This window comes from Myxine glutinosa, chromosome 4, assembly GCF_964187855.1.
Source record: "Myxine glutinosa chromosome 4, kmMyxGlut1.1, whole genome shotgun sequence".
NCBI lineage: Eukaryota > Metazoa > Chordata > Myxini > Myxiniformes > Myxinidae > Myxine > Myxine glutinosa.
Window position 1 is genome coordinate 149,551,431 of NC_136264.1, and position 20,117 is coordinate 149,571,547.

At 43.5% G+C, this 20,117-nt stretch overlaps 1 protein-coding gene across 1 annotated transcript in view; it reads right to left on the reverse strand.

The window, feature by feature from the left end:
- LOC137425377 (uncharacterized) overlaps positions 1–19,640 on the reverse strand; it is a 47,021-nt gene extending 27,381 nt beyond the window's left edge. Inside the window, exon 1 of the mRNA XM_068113764.2 lies at positions 16,341–19,640. Coding sequence (XP_067969865.1) covers positions 16,341–17,086 — 746 coding nt within the window. The 5' untranslated portion in view covers positions 17,087–19,640. The remainder of the gene's footprint in view (positions 1–16,340) is intronic.
- Positions 19,641–20,117: the final 477 nt, after the last annotated feature.

The window sequence follows — 20,117 nt, forward strand, 5'->3', positions numbered from 1 at the left end:
AATATAACATTCAATTTAAATATGTTGTTCCTTGATCATAAACTGACAAATATAAACTGATAAGACAGACAGAGACAGACAGTAACCAATTGCTGAACCCTGCTTTTCACTTCACGTGCGTGGGGTAATGACCGACTATACACCGACACCGACTCGACTAAAGCACACTATACTACACTAAACACTGACAATACACCGACACTACTAACAACTACAGACAATGCACCGTATATTGATAATACTACAGCGTACATCGACACCAAGACAGGATAAACCGACTATATTCCACTACACACCAGCACAAACTATACAACAACACACTAAACTCGATACTGGCGATAACAAACTTTACATGGACACTGACTAAATTAGACCATACAATGACACCACTATAAAACGCCATACACCATGCACCGGCAATACTACACAGTGCACTAATTTCACACATTATACACAGACTACAACACACTATAACCGATGATAACACACTCTACAACTACAAAGTTCATAGAACACAATACCCCACGCAGTGTTCAAGTATGTACTGTATATACTTAAATTTTAATAAAACAATGACTGAAGATTATTATAAATAAATTTAAAAAAGTTTATCGCCAATGAAGCAGTCTTACACACCACCCTTATACGCTGTAATAAGACGACATCGAGTCACTGTTTAGGAGATGGAGGCTTTATTGATCACCATAGAACGCAGCATCAAATCGGCATCGTGCATTGCCATATCGGCGGCCTCTTCTTATCCCCGATACTGTACCCTATCATGCCATGCCCGCTTCCCAGCGGCTATGCTTAACAACTCCTATTATATACACAACCTAAAAAAACAGGGGTCGGCAAACTTTTGTGCAGAGGATCCAAACGAAATTAAAACCTTGACCAGTTGGTGCACAAAGAGCCAATCACACAATTTAAACACAATTAACGTAGCCTACTTCATTGTGGAAGTGCAATTATGAAATAGTAAAAATTTAAAGTTTATATTGCACTTACAATGCTTTTTCTGTTCAAGCAAAGCTCAAGCAATGTTCAACTCCTTATTAAAAATTTAGAATCTGTTACGTGCTCCTCCCCAACCCCCGGTCACGGTGTACCTCCGAGTCCTGAGAGGAGTCACGGCAGAAAAATGTGTTATTCTGTATGTCAAAGATCAATGGTGAAGCCACACCAATTGTTACCAACAAACAAATATTGTATTAAGATCACACAAGAATAACAGTACAACAACAATAGTAATCAATTGTACAACCAATATATATTTCCTATGATGGTACCATCAGGTTCGTACAATATAACTCACTGTGCTCCAAGTGAGCAAAAAGAAGAACATTCCCCAATGTCTCTATTCCGGCATCAAGCCCAAGTCGATCCGCTCCAGCGATCGTCAGAACGATGTCCAATCAAGACCAGAATCCCGTTCGGATGACAGTCACAGTCACGCGGCCAAAGCTGCGCAAAGGTGCCCTCAAGGCGACGGGGAAATCCAAAGGCGCCCTCCAGGCGACTGGGAAATCACACCCTCGGGTATGGACGTTTCACGGCTCCAAATCGGCGAACCGCAGATTTACCTTCAAAATCCACGTTACACACACACACACACACACACACACACACCAAATAAACGTCTGGATGCGGTGAAAATGGTTGAAGCGAAGTGAAAAACCTTGCGCGAAGCGCGCGAGTCAAAATGGCCGACGGCCCGTTCTCGAGGCGTAACGGCACGACGATGATTCTCCTTGGAATCAACCGCAAATCCTGACACGCAGGTTGATCTGTCATAGCAATAACAACTCTGTCGCAGGAATCCCTTTCCCGGGAAACCCGAAGTTCGCTGGTGACCTCCGTTCATCAACATTTGCTCCAGTCCTCGAAGCAACTAGGCTTCTTCCCCGACTCACTCGCTCCGCCTTCCTCTCCTCCTCTTCCTCTTCGTCCGGTTCCGGTTTCATTTAAAACATTGACTTTTTACCTTTTGAAAATAGTAACCTCTATCTCCCTTAAACGACAACAATAATAGTACATGGAATCAAAAATGTTTACAGTGGATGAAAACCACAACAACGGAAGTGACGAATCCATAACAAATTCCAGAAAACTTCCAGTAAAAACTAAGATTAAACTATTCAAATCCTTACAACACAGGTGAGCCGATTGAAAAAATAATTTGATCAATGAAAACAAACTCAATGAAACTACAGGCTCAATAATACAAAAGCAACAATAATATCAATCTCTGTCAAGGGCCTGTTCGTGCAGAACAGGCCAGAAATAAGGTTCTGGAACAAGTCTGGGGCAATAAACAACAACAACAACAACAATTGCTTTGTAGTACACGTCCTCTACTGGTCCCACTTAATGCTCTTGTTCCAAGCACTCAGCAATTGCGAGCCATATACAGTAGGACAAATTGCTTTCGGTATGCAAAGCTACATAATATGTTGCAGTTTCTGTAACTTATAATAAAGCCATGTACCAAGTTTCAGTTCAATATGTTAAAGGGTAAGAGCAAAAAGTCTGGAAAACTGACCTTTGTATAAAAACCACCTTTAGAGGCCATTTTTCCCCGCAAGCGGGGGTTGGCCTTTTTCGGGAACCGTGGTTGTTGTTGTTTTTCGGTCCCCTTTTTGAAGCAATGTTTTACGGCCGGATGCCCTTCCTGACGCCAACCCTTTTTGCCGCCTTTAACGACAAACAGGGAATTACCAGTGAACTGGTCCTCAAAACTGACCTTTGTATAATATGTGGTATTTTCAAAGTCCAAAAAGGGTAAAGCTCCGTGAAAATTATGAAACACCCTGAAACTCAAACTTGTTCTGTAACTTATCATAATAAAGCCATGCACCAAGTTTCAGTTGAATATGTTAGAGTACGGGAAAAAATGCAGAAACCACAGGTAGGATGGACGGACAAGATGGAGAGCAAACCTACAGTCAGTCCCCTCCGGTAAAACCGATAGGGGGACGAATAAGATGAACGGGTAGAATGGTAGGTGGATCTGAATTAAATGAATATGCACCACAAATTTACAACTAGTGGTATGTTTCATGAACAAATATCACAAGTGACTTCCCAGACTCTTCCTCGAGCCAGCTGCCTGTTTATTCAATCTTTAAGTATGTGCACTTGCACCAATAAACTTTGAGGCTCTGCGAGCCACATTGGGATCTTAGAAAAGCCAGATAGACAGCGCCTTCAGAAAGTATTCACACCCCTTGACTTTTTCACCTTTTGTTGTGTTACAGCCTGAATTAAAAATAGATTAAAACGAGATTTTTGTCACTGATCAACACATAATACCCCATAATGCAAAAGTGGTTTTTTTTTTGGTTTTTTTAGAAATGCTTATAAAATAATTAAAAATGAAAAGCTGAAATGTCGATTCAATAAGTATTTAACCCCATTGCTGTGATTCTCCAAATTGAGCTCAGGTGTATCCAATTTCCTTTGATCATCCTTGAGATGTCTCTACAACTTAATTGGAGCCCATCTGTAGCCAATTCAATTGATTGGACATGATTTAGAAAGAAAACTTTCTATACAAGGACCCACAGTTGACAGTGCATGTCAGAGCAGAAACTCCACCATGAAGTCCAAATAACTGTCCGTAAAACTCCGAGATAGAATTGTGAGGAGGCATACATCTGGGGAAGGGTATAAAACAATTTCTAGTGTTGAAAGTTCCCAAGAGCGCAGTGAGCTCCATCATTAGGAAATGGCAAAGAATATGGAACTACCCAGACTCTTCCTAGAGCCGGCTGTCTGACCAAACTGAGCAACCGAGTAAAAAGGACCTTGGTCAGGGAGGTGACCAAGAACCTTATGCCCACTGTGACAGAACTACAGAGTTACTTGGCTGAGATGGTAGGACCTGCCAGAAGGACAACAGTTTCTGCAGCACTTCACAAATCTAGGCTTTATGGGAGAGTGGCCAGACGGAAGCCACGCCTGAGAAAAGGCACATGACAGCATGCCTAGAGTTTGCAAAAAGGCACGTGCAAGAATCAGAGCACGAGGCAAAATATTCTGTGATCTGATGAGACGAAAATTGAACTCTTTGGCCTGAATGCAAAGTGCTATGTCTGGCGAAAACTGAGCACAGCTTATCCCCCATTTAACACCATCCCTACCGTGAAGCATGGTGGTAGCAGCATCATGCTATGGGGATGCTTTTCAGCGGCAGGGACGGGGAGACTTATAAGGATAGAGGGAACAATGAGTGGAGCCAAATACAGGCAAATGCTTGAGGAGAACCTGCTTCAGAGAGCAAAAGACCTGAGACTGAGGTGAAGATTTAAGTTCCCACAGGACAATGACCCCAAGCATACAGTCAAAGCAACACTGGAATGGCTTCAGAACAAGAACGTGAAAGCCATTGAGTGGCCCAGCCAAAGCACAGCCTTGAATCTCGTTGAGAATCCGTGAAAAGACTTGAAGTTTGCTGTTCACTGACTCCCCCCATCTAACTTGGCAAAGCTTGAGAAAATCTGGAAGGAAGAATAGGAGAACCTCCCCATATCAAGATGTGCAAAGCTGATGCAGACATACCCAAGACTTGAAGCTGTAATCGCTGCCAAAAACGCTTCTACAAAGTATTGACTCAGGGGATTGAATACTTATGTAAATTAGATATTTCTCTATTTCTTTTTCTTTTTTTTCTAATAATTTCAAAAAAAAAAAAAAAACCACTTTCACATAATGGGGTATTATGTGTGGATCGGTGACAAAAAAATGTATTTAATCCTTTTTCAATTCAGGCTGTAACACAACAAAATGTGAAAAAGTCAAGGGGTGTACATACTTTCTGAAGGTGCTGTAGCTCACGAGACATAGGTTGCTGCCATTTGCTATAAAACATATAAAAGTACTGCAAATTGGAGGTTCTTGGAAGTATTATGAAGGCAATGTGTTTGACAGTGTTCAAAAGTTTATGATTCACTTTAAATAAAGGTTTCAAAGCGTACAAATAAATTAATTTCGGGTTTTAGCTTTTCCCAGTGTCTATTACACCACCCTATCTAACACGTTACATTAGTTATTTGTGCCTGTTGTTTGTGTCCTTTATGATGTCCTTAAAACCAGTAAGTTTCCTGCTTGGAATGATTTACAATTTTGTTTGACTGCCAAAGCAGGCAGAGCAAAATATGATCTCACTCTGTGCATGTGTGATCAGGACGAATTCAAAGCCGAAGTACCGTAAAACGGCAAACTTATTTTCCTATCCATGTTCCGATTTGTGTTCAAAATATAACAAATTTAAATAAGCTGCTCCTCGATCATAAACTGACAATCACAAAATGACAAGACAGACAGATCATAAACCAGCTTTTCGCTTCGCATTCCTGGGTTAATTTTATACCACACTATACACCGGCACTGCGCGACACCACACAATACACTGACACCGACACGACATACAACACCACATGATACAACGACTATACACGATCACAACAATATATAATCACCATAAACTGACACCAAATACACACAATCACGATCACAATCAACCGACACCGACTACACACGATCACGATCACAATCAACCAACATCGACTACACACGATCATGATCACAATCACCATCAACTGACACAAACTACACACGATCATGATCACAATCAACCAACATCGGTTACACACGATCACAATCAACCGACATAGACTACACACAATCACAATCAACCGACACCGACTATACAAGATCATGATCACAATCACAATCAACAGACCTCAGCGATACATGATCATAATCAACCAACAGACTACACACCATCATGATAACAATCAACCAACAGACTACACACCATCATCATAACAATCAACCAACATTGACTACACACAATCATGATCACAATCAACCAACATCAACTACACAGGATCACAATCACAATCAACCAACATCAACTACACACGATCACAATCAACCAACATCGACTACACACGATCATGATCACAATCAACGGACGTCGACTGTACACTATCAAACAACACAAAACCGTCAACAGACACTAATACACATGACCACCTACACCACTACCACACTATACTATGCAATGACACTACTACACGACACACTGATGATACTAAACTTTACACCGACTAAACTACACAATAGATTAAAGATTGGTGGACGTTAAAGATCCGATGGTGTCCTTCGCTAAGAGTAGGCGAGCTATTGCCGGAATCATGGTTAAGTTCCAAATACACACAGTGACTACAGATGACCACATACACCAACTACACATGACCACCGACACCGGCCACACACGACAATCGACACAAAAGCCTACTATGACATCGACTACTATGACATCTACAGATGACTCCTAAATTGTGACATTTATTGTATGTAGGTATTGGGGAGGACTGTCTGCTCTTCTCTTTTACCAAGTCTTACCAGGTATGGTACCTACTACACCGACCTACTACCAACTACCTTACCTACTGATGCCATAGTGATGGGTAAAATAGTGGCAAGAGGCTTTGGCTTCACCGGCTCATTGCGGCTTTGCAGTCGGGTACTCGTAATCTATCTATAATTCCACTAATCTCTGTGTGTATGTTTGTTTGTATGTATGTTTGTATGTTTGTCTGTGACCGCTGTTTCTCGACAACTACCGGTCCGATATACTTGAAACTTGCCAGGTATATTGCTGGGGACCCGAGGATGTGCCTTTTCAAGGTTTTTAATTAATCGCAGAAGTAGTTACCGAGCTATGTCCAAAAAACGATTCAACCAATCAGAGAGCAGCGAGCTATCACGTGTGCCGAACGTGGCGAACAGACTCTGCCTCGGATGGCACATTTGAGAGCGTATTCATTTATTTCCCGTCGGCAAACTATGTTGCCGTTAAACTATGTTTTAAAACTAATAAAAACTAATTTGCGATTCATCGTATTCATCGCTTCACATTTGCGACAGTGAAGACTTCACTTCCGGCAGCCAATCACAGAACGCGTTGTTGCGAGCCCGAGAGCCTGCGCCATTACGGTTCGTAATTCGATTTCTTCCGGAGAAAATAATAATTTCTCGATTTCTTATGCGCATTATTTCTCCCAATTCAGTCAGAGCGAAGGGCGGAAGCGAAGAGCGTTGTTTTTTTTGTTTACGGGCGTACGGGCGGGGTAGAGCGTACGGGTAGCGTTTTTTTTTTTTTTGGGCAAGGAACGGGCACCCACGTATGGGCATGCCCTAGCGACCATTGAACCGTAGCGACTAGGGCATGCCCGTACTATATATATATCTAAAATTATATCCCCCCCCTCTATTTACATGGAATGGTTTGGTCCATTCGCAAAGCCAAAGGCAAAGCGAACGGCTTGCGAGTACGGTGACAATCCCCCCCCTCTATTTACATCAAATGGTTTGGTCCATTCGCAACGACCACAGAACCCCCCCCCTCTATTTACATGAAATGGTTTGGTCCATTCGCAACGCCAAAGCGAACGGCGAACGGCTAAATCGCCATAGCTCGGTAAGTACTTGTCCGATTAATTTCAAACCTTGAAAAGGCACATCCTCGGGTCCCCAGCAATATACCTGGCAAGTTTCAAGTATATCGGACCGGTAGTTGTCGAGAAACAGCGGTCACAGACAAACATACAAACAAACAAACATACACACAGAGATTAATGGAATTATAGATAGATATACAAATGGAAAAGTCATTTTGAGAAAGGTTATACACAAAAATGGACTCGTGAATTATTTAAAATCATTGATGTAATGGATACAGTCCCTTGGACCTACAAATTATATGATTTAAAGGGAGAAGAAATCTTGGGTTCATTTTACTCGCAAGAATTACAAAAAACACAAGTAAGCAGATAATACCCTTGAAAATAATAAATAAATAAATAAAATGTAATGGGGATACGTTTTTAAATCTGTGAACCCCAAACACAGAATCCCACAACTTTTCAGTTGGGGCTTAACTTTTGTGTGTGTGTGTATGTGTGAGTGAGTCATAATAATATACAAACCCGGGTCCCCAGCAATATACCTGGCAAGTTTCAAGTATATCGGACCGGTAGTTGTCGAGAAACAGCGGTCACAGACAAACATACAAACATACAAACAAACATACACACAGAGATTAGTGGAATTATAGATAGATTACGAGTACCCGACTGCAAAGCCGCAATGAGCCGGTGAAGCCAAAGCCTCTTGCCACTATTTTACCCATCACTATGGCATCAGTAGGTAAGGTAGTTGGTAGTAGGTCGGTGTAGTAGGTACCATACCTGGTAAGACTTGGTAAAAGAGAAGAGCAGACAGTCCTCCCCAATACCTACATACAATAAATGTCACAATTTAGGAGTCGCGGAAGGCGAGAGAACGAGGCCATTCATAGGGTTCGAAGATGGTTTATTGTAACAGCAAGATCCAGCACACTAAATTCGAACGGAAGTCAGCATGCTTATATAAAGCCAAAAGCCCTCTTCGGAGGGCGTGGCTCCGGCAACCGCGCGTGCGTCACGTCCGCACAACCACAAGTCCAACAGGTCCGTGCACGTGTATTATGCCCAAATAAGGTAATCACATAAGGTAACCGCCACATACGTCCCCCCAGAATGCACTCCACGGGCCTATGCGTAGGCCGAGGCGACCGAGGGGCTGGGCAAGTCCCCGGGGGAGGCTGCCGAGGTTCCTCCGTAGCGACAATGCCACACTAGGGCATGCCCGTACGTGGGTGCCCGTTCCTTGCCAAAAAAAAAAAAAAACGCTACCCGTACGCTCTACCCCGCCCGTACGCCCGTAAACAAAAAAAACAACGTTCTTCGCTTCCGCCCTTCGCTCTGACTGAATTGGGAGAAATAATGCGCATAAGAAATCGAGAAATTATTATTTTCTCCGGAAGAAATCGAATTACGAACCGTAATGGCGCAGGCTCTCGGGCTCGCAACAACGCGTCCTGTGATTGGCTGCCGGAAGTGAAGTCTTCACTGTCGCAAATGTGAAGCGATGAATACGATGAATCGCAAATTAGTTTTTATTAGTTTTAAAACATAGTTTAACGGCAACATAGTTTGCCGACGGGAAATAAATGAATACGCTCTCAAATGTGCCATCCGAGGCAGAGTCTGTTCGCCACGTTCGGCACACGTGATAGCTCGCTGCTCTCTGATTGGTTGAATCGTTTTTTGGACATAGCTCGGTAACTACTTCTGCGATTAATTTAAAACCTTGAAAAGGCACATCCTCGGGTCCCCAGCAATATACCTGGCAAGTTTCAAGTATATCGGACCCGTGGTTGTCGAGAAACAGCGGTCACAGGCAAACATACAAACATACAAACAAACATACACACAGAGATTGCTGGAATACTATGCAATGACACTACTACACGACACACTGATGATACTAAACTTTACACCGACTAAACTACACAATAGATTAAAGATTGGTGGACGTTAAAGATCCGATGGTGTCCTTCGCTAAGAGTAGGCGAGCTATTGCCGGAATCATGGTTAAGTTCCAAATACACACAGTGACTACAGATGACCACATACACCAACTACACATGACCACCGACACCGGCCACACACGACAATCGACACAAAAGCCTACTATGACATCGACTAAACTACACAATAATACACCACCATCGACACAGACAATAATACACCACACTACATACAAAACAATGCACCAATGCAACGCACTGTGACACCAACGCGAGGCATGGTGACACCGACATGATGCACCATAAACTGACAATACCACACTATACACCGACACTGACACAAACTATACTACACAATACACCGACACTCACTGTCCGTGTATCGTATAGTAGAGTTCAGGTGTAGTACAGGTATCCTTCGATTAACGCTTTTCTCACGAAAACAAAAATTAATTTTTAGCCGCGTCGCAGACGCTGCTCATAGAGTGCCCTCTGCTGTTGTTCTTGTTCTTCTTGTTGTTGTTCTTCTTCTTCTTCTTGTTCTTGCAGAGAAGACAAAACCTCAAAGCTCCACCCATTCTGGGAACCATAGCTCCACCCATTGTGGGAGAGGCTTCATAAAAACAAATATCCACCACTTTATTAACTCGCATAGCTTTGAGGCCTGTTTTGTAGGCCCGTGGTGTCTTGCTCTCTCACACAGTTTTCTTTCAAAAAAAAATTCGATATATCATTTCATTTTTCACAGTCGCTAACATAGTTTTAGACTCGGTTGAAAAAAAACGTGAGGAAAATCCGATGAAAGTTGCCCTTTATAGAACTAAATGAATTCTCAAAGGCCTGTAACTTCAAGTCCATTGAGATATATATTTTTTAAATCGCGGCATGGTCAGTCATACACCGCCCGAAATAACAGACGGGAAAATGCCGAGATATATTGTTTTTTTTTAAAATCGCGGCATGGTCAGTCATACACCGCCTGAAATAACAGACGGGAAAATGCCGAGATATATTTAAAATTCGTCCATTTGATGATAATCGTCACGATGAAATATTTAATTTATACGTCGTCACAATAATGTGGAGAGAGGAGATAGCTTCGTTCACGTGTCGCCACATATGGGAAATTGCCGAGATATATATTTTTTAAATCGCGGCATGGTCAGTCATACACCGCCTGAAATAACAGACGGGAAAATGCCGAGATATATTCAAAATTCGTCGCCACACACGGGAAATTGCCGAGATATATTTTCACTTTGCACAAAAATAACATCAAGTAATCGAATCAATAGGAATGTCCTGTGCCTATAACAGACGTTATAGGCAAAGCTGCATCTAGGCATTGTGTAACATCGATGTGGCTTTTGTTTTAATTAAAACTTTTTGTACTTGTTACAGTACGTTTTTCAATTTACATTCGTATTTTTCACAACACAACTCAAATACTGTACAGTACAGTATAGTAGTACATTCATTCATTCATTCACAGTATAGTAGCGAGCTATGGATGAATTTTCAAACAGCGCTCCACTCCTTTAGTGAGCCATGTCACAGCCAGGCGGACATGCATATGACGCATGTCACGCAGTACCAAGTGTGCTCTCCATATTGTGCCTCTCGTTGTGAAGTGCTTCGTCATTTAAAATCGGCCAGAATCTCGCTCATCCCTCAAGATATCCAGCAAGAGACCTTCCTCCAGCTCAACCGCTGCCCCAGTGAAATGTTCTCGCCAGGCTACAATGCTGGACATGAAGATGGGCAAAATACGTGATGAGAAGGATGAGAAGAATGAGAAACTCACCGTCATTTCCCGTTCGTGGTGAGCACATACACCTTGAAAAGATTAAGGATTTCATATTTATTTAGCATTAACGAGGATTTATTAAGGCAAATGTCTTCTTATTTTAGGATTTTGTTGGTGCCATTTATAACATTATTTAGCTTACATTCTAGTGAAAGAAAATATTACGTTAGGCTGGAAAAAAAATTTTCTCTTTTATCTTTAAAATAATAAGCCCTGGTGTTGGGCTAGCGGCTAGGGTGCCGGCTTAGGATCCTAGGATCCTGGGTTCGAATCCCGGTCGATCGCTGAATTAACGCCAGGGGGGTTGACTCAGCCTGTCATCCTTCCGAGGTCGGCTAATTGAGTACCAGCTCACTGGTAATTCCCTGTTTGTCGTTAAAGGCGGCAAAAAGGGTTGGCGTCAGGAAGGGCATCCGGCCGTAAAACATTGCTTCAAAAAGGGGACCGAAAAACAACAACAACCACGGTTCCCGAAAAAGGCCAACCCCCGCTTTGCGGGGAAAAATGGCCTCTAAAGGTGGTATCTTTAAAATAATAGGAAAAGCGATTTCGATTTAGGTTTTTTTGGTTTACGTTCAGTTCACGAGGAATGCATCCCTATCGTAAATTGAGGGATACCTGTACTGCAATATACACTGACGATACGACACGATAAGGCCACAGACACAGACAAAGACTATACTACATGATATACTAGCATGATACGATACACAGACACGACTACAATAACACGATACACAGAGTATACAGCCTACACTGCCTATACACGGACACTATTATACACCAATACCACACAATACTACACAATATTACACTACCATACACGACGACACAGACACTGACACAAACTATCTGACACAAAGACTATAATCTAATACACAGTCCACCGATTATACAATAGTATACAGTAGAGAGACATTGACAAAGGCTATACCACACTATTAGTGTACACCGACACGACTGCATTATACTATACAGTGACACCAACTCTATTAAATATACACCAGTGGTTCTCAACCTGTGGCCTGCATGTGGCCCAATCAGCCCACATCTGTGGCCCAAGTGATATCCCGTTTTCAAAAAATGAGCTGGAGCCAAGTCGATGGAATTCCATCACAAATCCCTACGCTTCCCACCCAAAGCAAAGTTCAAAGATGGCAAAACGTTCCACCAGGAAGGACCGAATATCAAATTTTGAGTAAAAACATCTTTGTTTTGACCTCGATGAGCAGACGTCCCCACCTCATAGGGAATGAACCAGCTGACAGGATGGCCTAGACCCTAGAGGTACGCACACTCGCCTCCAAGCTGTCTAGCCTGGGTTCGAATCCCAACCAGGCTATAAACAAGTACAGATACATTCAAAGTACACCGCCCCCATGCCAAATAATTAAATATTCTACAGCGCGGCATTCTACAGCGCGGCAATACCGCAGTGCAGCTCATAGAGGCTGCATTGGGAGGGAGAGGTGTACACTAATTGATCGATTAATTGTATAATTAAAATCAATAAAAGATAAATAAACAATAATCATAAAAAAATTAAATAGTTAATCAATTGGCTCATAGAATACATCAACCACCACCATTTCATCCGAATCTGTAACTTAAAAAATTAATTAATTCGGTTATTCATTGAATAATTAAATAATTAATCGATTAAATGATTAATCAATAAATCAAAAATATCCTTGATAGCCACATCACTTGGTCACATGTCCAAATATTAGCTTCCCAGCTCAAAGGGTGCCTGAGATATTGGCCAAATGACAAAGAAAATAAATAAATGATTAATAATGAAAATAAATAAATAATAATCATAAAAAAATTAAATTCTTAATCAATTCGGTCACAGAACACATAAACCACCACCATTTCATCAGGATCTGTAACTAAAAAAAAAGAAAAAAAAAGAAGTCATTAATCGAATAATTAAATAATTAATCGATTAATTGATTAATTAATAAATCAAAAATAGCCTTTGCAGCCAAATCACCTGGTCATTGGCATGTCCAAATATCAGCTTCCTAACTGAAAAGGTGCCTGAGTTAATGGTCAGAAGAGAAAGGAAATTTGATTAATTAAATAAGCACTTAATCGCTAATAATTAAATAACTCCTCAATTAATTGATTAATCAAAAAACAAAAAATACCGTTTTTGATAAAGGACTTGCTCACTACTGTGCCGATATTTCAGCTTCCTAGCTCAAAGGATGGCTGAGATATCGCCCGGACAAACAAACAAACAAACAACCAGAGTGAAAACTGAGTACTCCCTTTCAGCGTGCGTCACTGCCGAGCCCCCATCGGTGCCCAGCAATGACGATTTGCAATGCCTGGAGATGGCATAGGAAAGGAGCGGTGTACAACAAACAGTTCTCAGGCAGATGATTCATCAATGTGTGTGCCCCGTCCCTCGGATGGACGCTAAACGGGCGTACCGTCTGCCTCCGTCTTTGTGATGGATGTTATCCTATGGTGTCCTCCACGAACAGTGGGCGAGCTATCGCTGGCATCATGGTCAAGTTCCAAATTCCTGCCCTAACCAGCAGAAAGCATTGCATGAGCGGCACAGCTGTGCGCTCAGCCAATGCTGCTGCCCCACAACCTTGTGCAGCATACCAATGAAGAAAAATGGCATGAACTGGGGGACAAATCCCCCCCAAAAAATCATTACATATTTCACGCATCCCCCAATGCTGATTGCATTTACAAAGGTTAATGTCTTTTAAATTTAAAAATGTGTCCATAATTGCATTTTTTTTGCTATTTGAACTTTTGACCCAGGGCCTCAGGGGGCGAAGCCAAAGATGATACTGCTCTCGCACCATCTTGCCATGTGTGGTGGTCATAACAACCAAGTTTGATGAATTTCTGCACAACCGATTAAGAGGAGATAGGGTGGTAGACAGACAAACAGAGCTAATTACAATTCCCACTCCGCCCCCCCCCAACCCCCCACTCCTGTTTTTGGGTTTAAATGGTGGGGATAAAAAAACTGCTTCGAGTAAAGGGAATTGCCAGACATCTACTGCAAATGTTAAACTAGAACGGCAGTCGGTAGAGCTACCAGGCTACCAGACTGAACAGTTTACATTTTGTATCCCACCGATAGGCCGGATCTGCATCCGGACATGAGCCAAAGTCTTGTTTGTTTTGTTTGTTGTTTGTTTGTTCTCGTCACCAAACCAACTCATCCACCTAGTTTTGCCACAACTAGTCCACACTTCTTTGAAATATCTTGCGATACTGTATATCGTTTTTGGCCCCATCTCTCATTGGTGATGAATCAGTTAAATTATCGCATCCGGATCCTCACCGAAATCGAATCAATTATACCGGGTCATACACCCAACCTCCCCACCATGTTTTGTCCAAATCCGCCCACAACCTTTTGAGATACCCTGCTCACAGACATCACAGGATTACATGATTACATTTCGGTGAAGATCAGGATCCGGATGCTATGATTTTTAAAAGTGGCTCTTCAACCATCGAGAGATGGGGCCAAAAATGATACGTAACACAAATACTCAAAAGGTTGTGGACGGATTCAGACAAAACTTGGGCGACATGTTGGGTGTGTGACAAGGAAGAATCGATTCCATTTTGGTGAAGATCCGGATACAAATTTTTTGTAAAGAGATTCTTCACTTGAATTTTTGATAGGGCCAAAAACGATATACAGCATTGCATATTCCAAAAAGTTGCGGACGAGTTGTGCCAAAAATTGGTGGAGTTGGTGCTTCGGTGACAATAACGAGCCGATTAAATTTTGGTTCAGGTCTGGATGCAGATCCTGCCCAACAGTGGGATACAAAGCGTAAACTGTTCGTCCTGGCAGACGGATGCGCTTTACCGAGAAAGAGCCATTCTAGTTCAAAAATGTGTTTACTAGATATTTGGCAATGTGGAAAAGAGAAGCGTTACAGAATATTGATTTGTATTGTGCATTACTGTCAGATATCAGATAAAACATCTTATAAATATCCAGACACAGGCAGCGACACACCGGCACCGGCACAGACACAGACACCAAGTGTGAGCCAATGCTGTTCACCGACTATACTCCGATATATTACAACAAATCATCAGATTGCCGTGGATTTGGGATAGGAATCAAAACGTGGACTTTCAGCATGACGAGTGTAATAAATGCATCGTCGTCATCGTAAACAACATTTTTTTTAAACCTAATGGGACAAACAATTGCAAGCTGCAGCTTTGTGCCAATCAGGTTGCGTCAGTAGACGTTTCACATTCGCCAAATCATTAATCAGCAGCTTGAGTCACATCAAATGCAAGCACAAACTCGGCATTATCGAGCACTCGTGATGAAAACAAGCTATTACATCACAAACTCGACTTCCACGTCGAACACAAGAACCGCCATGCTCGGGAAAAACACAGTGGCCTCGAACATCGCTGAAAAAGTTTAAATCCACCTGCTAACACCGAACTGCACAACGTACAAAGAGGGGCTCAAACTTGTACGGGCTGTCACAGACTACACACAGGCCAGGGGGTCTAAAGAACCCACCACCGACTACACACATGTCATGGGGTCTGAAGAACCCACCACCGACTTCACACATGTCAGGGGGTATAAAGGACCCACCACTGACTACACACATGTCATGGCATCGAAAGAACCCACCACCGACTTCACACGTCAGGGGGTATAAAGAACCCACCACCGACTTCACACACGTCAGGGTCTAAAGAACATACCACCGACTACACACGTCAGGGGGTCTAAAGAACCCATCACCGACTACACACAGGTCAGGGGGTCTAAAGAACCCACCACCGACTACACACATGTCAGGGGGTCTAAAGAACCCACCACCGACTATACACATGTCAGAGGGTCTAAAGAACCCACCACCGAATACACACAGGTCAGAAGGTGTAAATAACCCACCACCGACTACACTCAGGTCAGAGGGTGTAAAGAACCCACCACCAACTACACACAGGTCAGAGGGTGTAAAGAACCCACCACCGACTACACACGTCAGGGGGTCTAAAGAACCCACCACCGACTAGCAAGAGTCCTAAGCGGTGTAAACGTGCACAGAGAGAGTCGCTACCCTAACCACAGCTTACCCATCTTCACAGCCAAGTGTATGCAAGGGAAACGCGGGGTTGCTGCAAGTGGGCAGAGACACGGGTAACAGCAAGGGTTGTGCAGCCAACAGTGGAGATGTCGACAGAGGGAGGTACCCAGGGGGAGACAGGCCGAGGGCTAGATTGGCCGAAGGCGTCGGAGGGATCATGGGGGTCGCGGTCGAGCCTCCGAGCTGCTCGGGTGAGACCAGGAGAGGACCCGCCGCGCCACCCACGTGGAAGTCCGTGCAAGTCCATCGTCCGCGGCGGAACGGGTCCAGGCGCACGACCCGGAACCGAGAGGAACTCGGGGGGTTCAAGGGTGGATGCGCCGGGGTTGACTTTTGCAAGGAAGTCGGAGTCGCCGCCGATGGAGTGGTGGTGATCTGAAGTGGGTTTCGGGACGTTGCAGGAGATGCGATGTTATTGGCTGGAACGTGATCTGCAAGACAGAGCGAGCTGCGGTCTTCGGGATTGTGCGCAGTCGTTCCCGATTGGGGCCAACTTGGTGTTATAAACTCTGGGCTTGGACCCTCGCTGCTCGCAGGCGCCAAACCATTGAGCAAGAACCCCAGGGCGAGGGGTGAAGGCAAAGGGGAGTGTCGTCCGCCCTCCCGCGCTCTCCCTCCGTCCAACTCGTCCGTGCCCTCGGGCTCCTCAGAATCCTCGGCTAAACTCCCGGACGAGGCGGGACGTGACAGGACCACGCTGGTTATTTGGAACCCGCTCTTCTTCCTCACCGCCATTCCCGCCGGACCAGCGTTCGCGTCCTGAGCCCTTTCTCTACTAGGCCGCGATGCAAGCCACGGCCTCGACTAGCGCGCCGCAGCGGGCAGAGCGCGACGCAGGGCGGCCGAGCCCCAAGCACCGCGCCCGCTCCACTCGCGACACATGGCGTCGGATGCTCGGGGCGCGGCTCGACCGGCGATCGGGGAGGTCTGGCAGGAAGAGAACGCCAGGGAGCCGACCTGCGGCGGACAGCACGGTGTGAGAGAAGGACGACGCAACACAACAACCGTGAGAAGATGGCGACGCGGGATGCCCGCGACCCGCCTGCCGGAAATGACCATAAAGGACCGATCCCGATGATTTGCGCGTCGTTTCCGTTTCATTCACGATCGAATCCTTTTGCATTCACCTCAGCTTAATCGCTTAATTCTTAAAATATCAACAACCCTTTGTTCAGAAATAAGCACTGCGTTCTGCATCAGAAAAAATCAATACTGTATTAAATAATTGCATTTTACACAACCCAAAAAGGGATTTTATTGACAAATAAGACCAAAAGGAATGCCTACGCCTACCGCCAACTATACCGATATGGCTCATTCGTCGCGGATAATTGACTGGCGTGTCGTCTAACCAATACACCTCCACAACTACCTTTCCAAAATGAATATTGTACATTGGCATGAATACTAACTGTTGTCCTCGCGACTAATTAATTACATACGAAGGCATTTCATTCTACCAAGCCGATTTTCGGCGCCTCCAGTGCTTATTTACTTCACATATGTGAATTATACGTCCATCAGTTTGTTTATACGCCTTGAAAAGTCTGGCGAACTTTCCTTTGCATTTTGAGAACATACTTTCATTGGCGCCCTTGTCATGCCACGCCCCCAAAGGCCGCACTGCTTGTTGCCATTGTTGGGGACTTCCGCCAACAGCCACCAATACCATTTAGGTGTGACCACACCAACTTGCTGCCTTACTTGCCATGCCATTCACTTCACCTACTGTGTTCAAGTCGTTAAAGGCCAAAGTGTTTTTCAGATCGATGGGCCACCTGCTCAAAGAGGCCAGTGAGAGCTGAAAAGACTCACAGAGCTGAGACTCAAAACTCAAAGAGGCCATTCAACTCCGGCGACTTGGCCTAAGTGACTCCAGAGAGAGAGAGAGAGGCCATGTGGGTCCACTCATTCATCGTTGTGGCCAGTGGGTCATTTCATCGTTATTTCGGGGCAGAATAAACCCCAGGGGCTGGAGGGTAGTGTACCCCAATGATGGCCCTGTAATGATGCCCTCCAGGCCAGAAGTTTGTTATGAAAGGCCATTGAGGGTCAAGAAGACTGTTGGTTAATATGGGCCATGTGGGTCGCGAAGATCCCCACCGCCGGCCACCCACATGGTCCCACCTGCTTGCTGCGGCCAGTGGGCATTTTGATCATTATTTTGGGGCAGAATAACTCCGATTGACCTGAAATTTTAAGAACTTGCATGTTAGGTCACTGAATTGGTTCACCAATCAAAAGCTAGAAACCGGATTATTTTTTCGATCAAAAAGGTCAAGGGTCAAGGTTGTGGAAAATTGTCAATTTTCATCTGATTGACTTGAAATTTGAGCAGGGTTTGCATATTCGGTCACTGAAGCCTTTGCTTTTGAGGTCAAAAGGTCAAGGTCACTGAAATCATCCATTTTTTGTATTTCATTACCTCCACCACCGAAGGTGGATGGAGGTTATGTTTTCATCCCTGGCTGTCTGTTTGTCCGTTTGTCAACAAGATATCTCAAATAGTTGTGGACGGATTCGGACGAGATTTGGCGGAGAGGTTGGGTTTGTGAAAAGGACGAAATGATTTGATTTTGGTGACGATCCGGATTCGGATCCGGCTAGTATATATTTTTAAGTGATTCTTCACCATTGAGAGAACGAGCGAAAAGCGATATATACCATATTTTTAAAAGTTGTGGACGTGTTATGAATAAACTTGGTGGACGAGTTGGTTAGGTGACAAGAACAGGCTTTGGTTCAGGTCCGAATCCAGATTCGGCCTATCAGTCGGATAGAAACCATAAATTGTTTAGCCTGGCGGAGGTATGCGCTCCATCGAGTGCCCTTCTAGTTACTCCCGCCAGAGAGTAATGCATTCGCTCGTGCGTGTGTGTGTGTGTGTGTGTGTGTGTGTGTGTGTGTGTGTGTGTGTGTGTGTGTGTGTGTGTGTGTTTGTGTGTTTGTGAACAAGATATCTGGAAAAGTTCTGAACGGATTTGGATGAAAGTTGGTTGGATGATTGCCCTTGGGATAAGGAAGAATTGATTAGTTTTTGGTGAAGCTCAGGATATTATTCCGGATCCAGGAATTTTTTGAAGGATTGTTTACCATTGGAAGATAGGGCTCTTTTTTTTTTAACATTATCTTCTATATATTCTATATTTAACATTGTGATATGAAAATAGTTTTCATATTTGTTGTAAATGTAGTTTAAACTCGTGGTTATGCGTTAGAGCGGTGTATTTTTTTTAGCAGCATCGTCTTCAATGTTCATTTTTTTTTTCTAATAAAGACATATTCTGTCATTTTAAAACCACCAAAGTGTGTATTCGGTTTCCCAGTTTCATAAAATGTATCGTTTGATACGTATAATGCTTTAAAACTGTTTTTTTTTTTTTTTTCCACCTCAGAAAAGATATCAACATTTACCTCAGCGAATGTCAATCGCGGTGTCAGTATTTGATGAACTTATAAAGACTTAGGTGACTTATAAGTGTGACCAGCATGTGCACGGGATTCTTCCCAGAAGAATGAGTGGTCACATTAGCTTGTACGACTTAAAATGAGCGAGTTTTGTTTTGACGTTTGGACCAGTTTTACATGTTGTATCCCCAAGGAATGAAACGAACGTTTTTTCTGGCTTACAATTTTATTTGAAGTCACACATGCCTCAAAATACACTCACTTATATAGAATTGAACGCTGAATCCGAAAATGTAAGTGAAATTGCCTTGTTTTTTTTAACATTATCTTCTATATATTCTAAATATATATATCTGTG